A 6897-nucleotide genomic window follows, 5' to 3' on the forward strand; every position below is an offset into this window, starting at 1 on the left:
CATTTTCTCCTCCTCCACAGGCACAGCCCCCCTCGAGGAAGGCCCCAGCCCTGCCCTTGGCAGAGCCGGGGCCGTCCCTCATCAGAGCCACCACGGCCAGCAGCCCACAGACTCTCGGGGTCCCAGAGAGGGTCCCCTTCGTCTCCACAACCTCGGGCGACCAGCTAGTGCCCGGCAGAGAGACGTTTGTAGGGGACATAATTATTCCTATGGTTTCGGGCCACCAGCTTGGCCTCAATCAGGCACAGCTCAATTTTGCAGGCGACCGGGGGTTCCCAAGAAAGAACACGTACAAACTCCCGTCATGTCGTCTGTACCTTGAGGAGGGTCGTCTTTGTTGGGTCCAGTTTCGAGTTGCACTCCACCTGGACAGGGAAGGGGGAGGGGACTTGTTAATTTTCTATCTGGAGCCCAAGTCAGAATCCTGCCCCGTCCGTGCCTCCCTGCCTCGGTCATCAGCACCCGCAGTGCTCCCACTAGCGTGGGAGAAAGAACGTGGGCTCCGAGATTAAGCAACGTGGCCATCAACTCCAACCTCGCCATCACTGGCTGACAACCTTGGGCAAGTTGCTTAATCTCTTTCCGCCTCTGTTTTCTCACCCATAAAATGAGGATGATGTCTTTTTCAAAGGGCTGTTACGAAGACTCGCTAAAATCTAGAAGGGGCTCCAGTACTAGCTGCTGACTGAATGGCATTGTGTCACCAGCTGCTGCCACAGATTCTCCAAGTTCAACATCTCTAGTCCTGGCAACTTTCTTCTACAAAACGGCACCCTAAGCTGGTTCCTCTCTTCAGTTTGCCAATGACCGTCTTAGCAGTGCATCCAAATTCGGGCAAAATTCCCACACGTAGCCTGTGATGTTCAAAGTGCCTACAGCAGAGTGATCACCTCCTTGGATGTGAAAAATGTATCTCTGCTGATGCATCCTATGATTATGCCCAGTGGGTCAGATCACAGGAGACTCACAGTCCATTAAAGGCCCCTCAGGTCTTTACCAGATGAACCTTCGCAAGCCCTGCTCGGTGGCCCACTGCACAAGGCGCGTGACCGCCCTGGGACTCTGCTCACTAGCCCCGAGGTCTCCCAGTCCCCAGCCACAGGCATGTCGGAAAGGTAGAGTCTTTGCTTTGCCTCCACAACATCACAGGTGGGGATCAGGGGTGAGATGAGCCCGAAAGGCTGGTCTCCGCCCCCCTCCCCAGGTGCCTCTCCGCCCTGTCAGACAATCAGGCGCCAGCCAGGTCTGAAAACCGATTCCCAAAGGAGAGCATCTTGGCAGGAAGCCAAGTGGCAAAGACCCCCCCCCATATACGCAAACCAGTGGGAGGCAGACTGGCAGGTGACGGGGCCTGGGGAACAATAGAGGGCCACTACCGAGCAACAGGACTGGCAGCCATCCAGCAAGGAGCTGGGGTCTGGGCCCTCTGTCCGAAGGCCGAGCAGATTGGGACTGTCGGATAAAGCACGGAAACAGTGGGACAATGTCTACGTACCACAGCATCCACAGCAGGCGAACTGTCCCCAACCACCAACAAAGCAGGGCACCTGGGGGCCGGGAGAGAAGAAGAGTCAACCCAAAATTCATTTAGAGATTCACACGCTCCCAGGCCCGCCAGGCTGGGACCAGGGTTCTTAAAACATTTGTTTTGGTTTTGCTCTTTTCACTTCCTTCCCCTTCCATCCTCTGCTTCGCTTTTAGGATAAACTGGGTTGGTAGTCATTTACACCTTAGTATGAATTTCAGCCAGAGAATTTCTGTGCCCTGGTGTTTTTATTTTCAAGCATCCTCTCCTCAAAGGATGAGTAGGACTTTGCGCCTTTGATCAGAGACAACGAGAACACACCCACAAAGGAAATGGCATGTGTCAAGTCCAGGTGTCAAATATTACAGTTCACTCAGGAAACTATAAAGAGACAGACATTGCTGGCGGAACGCGTTAGCCGTGTCCACGACTGTATTTTCCTCCTAGCCTTAGTGGGCACTTCAGGGTGGATTGTCCTCTGTCTTATTCATCTCCAGGCTCTGTGAAAGCAAAGCCTAACACGGTATTCGACACAGAGTAGGAGTTTAATAATAAATTCTATCCAAAGTGCGCTTCTCCTCTGAGATCCAAGGCTCTGACCCTGGTCCCAGGGACACCCCGGGACCCGAGCACCTGCACAAGGAGAAGGCAAGTGAAATGGGGTCGGGCCCGACTCCTGGGAAGAACGCACCCCGGGCTCGCCAATTACGATGTCCTAGCACAGAGCGGCACGGCCACCAAGCTGGGGAAAAAGCCCCGCGAGCGGCCGAGCCAGGCTACGCAGACGACGAAGAGGAGAAGATCTACTCACTGCAGGGTGACGGTGTGGGCTCCGGGCATGGGCCGCTCGATCTCCAGGTCTCGCCGGCTGCGGACGAGGGCGCACAGGTACATGGTCACAGGGGCAGCGGCCCCGCCCCCCGGGGCAGCCCTTCCCACCTCGCCCATCCAGGAGGTCTTCCCAGGGGCCATTCTGGCAGAACTATCTGTGTCCCAACCCGTATGGCTCTCGGGGCATCATGGCCTCCTGGGGGCCACGTAATGGTTTTAGGGACAGTTGGACTCATGTATTTCCCAGGAAGCCCACTTCCTTGACCCCGATGTGGCTTTTTTTTTTTTTTTTTTTAAATACAGGAGTACAAACCATATTCTCCACCACGGAGGGTCCATACCCCCCGTCCCTCTGGTTGGAGCACCTGAGTCCCTCTAGCCCCCAGCTCGGAGTCCTCTACACAGTAACCCAATCTCTTTAGATCTCAGATGTGATCCTGCACCCCCTCATTCCAAACCCTGCAACACTTTCCCACCAGACCGTGTCCCCACAGCCTGTCTCCTGGCCGCTCCCACCACCAGACAGCTGCCCGGAGCCAGACAGATTCAAACCACACCCCTCCACTTCCTAGCTGGGTGACCTGGGGAAGGATGCTGAACCTCTCTGTGCCTGTGTTTCCTCAGTGGGAAATGAGGATGGGGCCAGTGTCATGAGGTTTTTAAGAGGAATCCCTTGATTGCCATGGGCACCGTGAGGACGCGGCAGTGTGTGGGGGTTGGGGGGGGGGTTTGTTCTGGTCTCTGTGTGTCCACCGCCCAGCCGACAGCCTGACCGCTCCGGGCCTCAGGACGCGTCTGCTGAAGAAATGCGCTACTGAGTCCGCACTACCGCTCCCTCCCGCACCGAGAGGCAGGTAAGAGGAGACGGACCCTGACCTTTGATACAGACACTAATGCCCTTCATGAAGGTAGTAACCATGAGGAGACGCGGCCCACGTGGCCCCTTCGCGCCCCCTTCCTGGGAACGTGGCTGGTGGCGCTGATTCAGCAGGCTGAGTTCCCTGCAGACCCCCTGGCTGACACCAGCGTCCCCGCGCTGTCCCCTCCCCTCGCCGAGGTCCAGACCAGCAGCTAGTTACGGCCCCTCGCCAGAGGCCGGAGGAATGTGCCCTTTATTGGGATGACTCACCTCCGGACAGCCTTCCTGGACTCCTCCCTTCCCTTCCCTTCCTCCCCCGCGCTATGCGGCTCGCTCGCTCACTCTCTCACACCTGGCGTTTTGCATGGTCAGCCTGGGCACAGCCACTAACTCCAAACCCTTCCAGGGCGTGACCGTGTCACCCTCCCTCATGCTCGCGCCCCGGGAGCCTGGAACCGTAGCTCAGCGCCTTGCAAAGCACTCAAAACCTCCGACGTCCCTTACTCCAGCCGCAGCCCTGTCCTAGTAATCTGTTTGCTCAGATGCAGGGGCCGCACCTCCCACTAACCCTACAACCCCCTGTGCCTGACCCCCACCCGGCTCCAGACCGACAAGAGGAGCTGGGCCGACGGCCGCGGTGTGGCCGAGCCGCGCGCGGTACCTGTTGTAGGCGTTGATGAACAGGTGCAGGTTGCCAGGGTTCATGTCGTTCACGATGTGCTGGCGGTAGGTGTGGACCACCTCCACGTTATTCTGCATTTCCTCCTGCGTGTAGAGGGGGGACCGCGCCCTGCATCAGGAACCTGGCCCTGGGCCGGCCCCTGCTAACTCCATTCCTCAGGTTATACAGGACAGGGATAATACCGCCTAATCCACTTGACTGCGGGAGCCTGAGGACCCCTTCCTGAAAGCAGAAGTCACCACCCGGAGGCACTATCCGATTTTGAGTTTCAGCAGATAGCAGGGAGGAGTGCAAACCCACCAGGGCCAAGCAGGCCGGCCTTCTGGGCTCCTGACTTCGGGAGTTTTTATTTGAAGTCGGTCCTCCTGGATCTGGAACTTGACTTCATCACTGTCTTTTTTTGGGGAGCGGGGGGGTTAGAGAGCAAGTGTCTTCACCTTTCTGAGCCTTAGCTTCCTCAATAATAAAGGCAGGGGTGGGTAGGGGCGCCTGGGTGGCTCAGTCCATTGAGCATCTGACTTTGGCTCAGGTCATGATCTCATTGTTCACGAGTTCCAGCCCCATGTCGGGCTCTGTGCTGACAGCTCGGAGCCTGGAGTTGCTTCTGATTCTGTCTCCCTCTCTCTCTGCCTCTCCCCCACCCACCCTCTGTCTCTCTCTCTCTCAAAATTAAACATTAAAAATTTTTTTTAACAAAATAAAATAAAGGGAGTGTATACGTGTGTGTGTATGTGTGTGTTACCTACTTCATCAGGTTACGGGGTTTAACAGAGGTTCTGCACACAAAAGCCCTTTGTAAGTAATAAAATTGATGCACCTGTTAGCAATTAATGTTTGTAAAGGGGAGTTGGGAGGTTGTTGGTGCTGGAAAACAAAACCAACCCACGCGACTCCCAGGAAGTTGCCCGAAAGAAGGGCCATCTCAGTCCCCGAGGGGGCCAACCGGAATCCTGCGGAAGCCTCAGCCTTCGCTCTCCCCGGTTCCTTCCTGAATGTGATTTGGGACAAGCTAACAAGTGACGCGCTTGCTCTGTTTCTCATCTGTCGGCCAGCGGAAGCTGCGCGGCTGACGACGCGGCCTGATGTGATCAGTGGCGACCAGAGCAGGACAAGGAGGGGGCAGGGGGCCCGTGTCAGGCCCGAGCTGTTGTGCAAACAGTCCCTGCTCACCGAAGCGGCCACGAGGCCAGCGGGCTACGGAAAGGAAAATCAGGAAAAGTACAGCCTGAAGACTGAACTGTGCTGGGGACCCCATCACAGCAGGCTGGGGGCATCGACGGGTACCTGGGGCCAGACCCCCCCTCTGTACCTGACACCGTCTCCTGCGAGGAAATACAGACACCGGCTCTGTGTCCACATTCCTATCCGGGTCAGATTCTACACTCGGGGCGAAGGAGACGGACCGCAAACTGAATGCAGCAGAGAAGAGGGAAGAAGGCCACAGGGGGCAGGGTGGCCCCGCAGGCTGTGTCCCCGTCAACCCCCCGGGGAAGGTGCAGGCTACCTTCTTCGGTAAAAGGTCTGTAGAAATCATTAACTGAAGGACCCTCAGATGAGATCATTCTCGATTAGGCCAGTAGGTCCTAAATCGAATGACAAGGGTCCTTCTAAGAGAAAGGCAGAAGGAAGTCGGAAACAGACACGGAGAGGTCATCGAAGATGGAAGCAGAGCCTGGAGGGGTTCGGAAGCTACCAGAAGCTGGAAGAAGCACGGATGGATTCTCCCTCTAGGCCCACCGGAGGGAGGGTGGCCCGGCGACTCTCCATCTCAGAGGGCTGCTTCCAGAACTGCGACACGGTTAAGCTTCTGTTGTTTCAAGCCACCCGGTTACAGGAGGCCCAGGACACTAACGTGAGGACAGAACCCAGTGGATGCACCTGGCCGACCTCAAGCGGAGGCGTCTGGTCACGTATCAGACGGCCACACTCCCGCTCGGGAACGGACGGTGCTCAGTGGGCCACACGGTGACCAGGAAACCGATGGGGCTCAGTGTCTGTGCCTGGGTCAGAACCCCTGCACGTCCTCTCCCGGGGCTGACGGCCGGAGTCAGGGGCCGTGCTGGCTGGCCAGACAGGGCCGGGGGCCAGGCTGCGGTGACTGCACAACAGCCCATCAGCAGAAGCACAGAAAGCCAGGGCCGTGCTCCGGATGTAGGAGGGAGATACACGGGTTCTGACCCCAGCTCCACCTCTCCCTGGCTGTGCAACCTCACACGAGGCAATCAACCTCTCTGGTCTCAGTTTCCATCCATAAAGTGGGAATACAATCAGTACTCTTCACAGGGCCCATCGAGCCCTTGAGTGGACTCCGTGGGTCAATACTTGTGACGTCCTTGGGGCCAAGCAGGGCACACAGCAGACCCCCTGGATGTGTTTGTTACAGGTCTGATCTGTAACAGCCCCGAACTGGAAACGACCCAAATGCCCACCAACAGGTGAACGGAAGGGCAAAGCCCAGGACATCCACACAGAGAACAGAAGCCAGCACGAAAAAGGAGTGAACTACTGACAAACCCAACAGAGATGGGTCTCAAAGTAACTGCGCAGGGAGAGAGAAGCCACAGTTGTTTTTCGTGTTTTTGCTTTTTGTGTTTAAGCAGGACTACATACTGTGTGATGCCACTTGTACAAAAATCTGGGAAACACGAACTCATCTCTAGTGACGGGCAGATCAGAGGCTGTTTGGCGAGTGCGGGGGAGGGGGGATTAGCCAAGGGCACGAGGGGACGTCAGCTCAGTCGGACCCCTGGTCTCAGCTCAGGTCATGATCTCACAGTTCGTGAGTCTGAGCCCCGCATCGGGCTCTGCGCTGACAGCGCGAGCCTGCTTAGGATTCTCTCTCTCCCCCTCCCCTGCTCACCCACTCTCTCTCTCAAGCAAAATAAAAATAAACTTAAAAAAAAAGGAGAGTAAGCAATGACCTGACCAAATCGACACCATCAGGTGTGTGTGTGGAAGGCATCAGCAGGAGCCGCCCCCCCCCTCCCCCGCCACGGGCTG

At 56.8% G+C, this 6897-nt stretch overlaps 1 protein-coding gene across 1 annotated transcript in view; it reads right to left on the reverse strand.

The window, feature by feature from the left end:
• Positions 1–6897, reverse strand: part of NDRG1 (N-myc downstream regulated 1) — a 25527-nt gene that overhangs the window by 10079 nt on the left and 8551 nt on the right. The window contains exons 7-10 of the mRNA XM_077749954.1: positions 3877–3980; positions 2337–2393; positions 1496–1547; positions 318–365 (exon numbers count right to left, since the gene is read on the reverse strand). Coding sequence (XP_077606080.1) covers positions 318–365; positions 1496–1547; positions 2337–2393; positions 3877–3980 — 261 coding nt within the window. The remainder of the gene's footprint in view (positions 1–317; positions 366–1495; positions 1548–2336; positions 2394–3876; positions 3981–6897) is intronic.

Source organism: Crocuta crocuta, unplaced genomic scaffold (genome assembly GCF_008692635.1).
Source record: "Crocuta crocuta isolate KB4526 unplaced genomic scaffold, BGI_CrCroc_1.0 scaffold119, whole genome shotgun sequence".
Classification (NCBI taxonomy): Eukaryota; Metazoa; Chordata; class Mammalia; order Carnivora; family Hyaenidae; genus Crocuta; species Crocuta crocuta.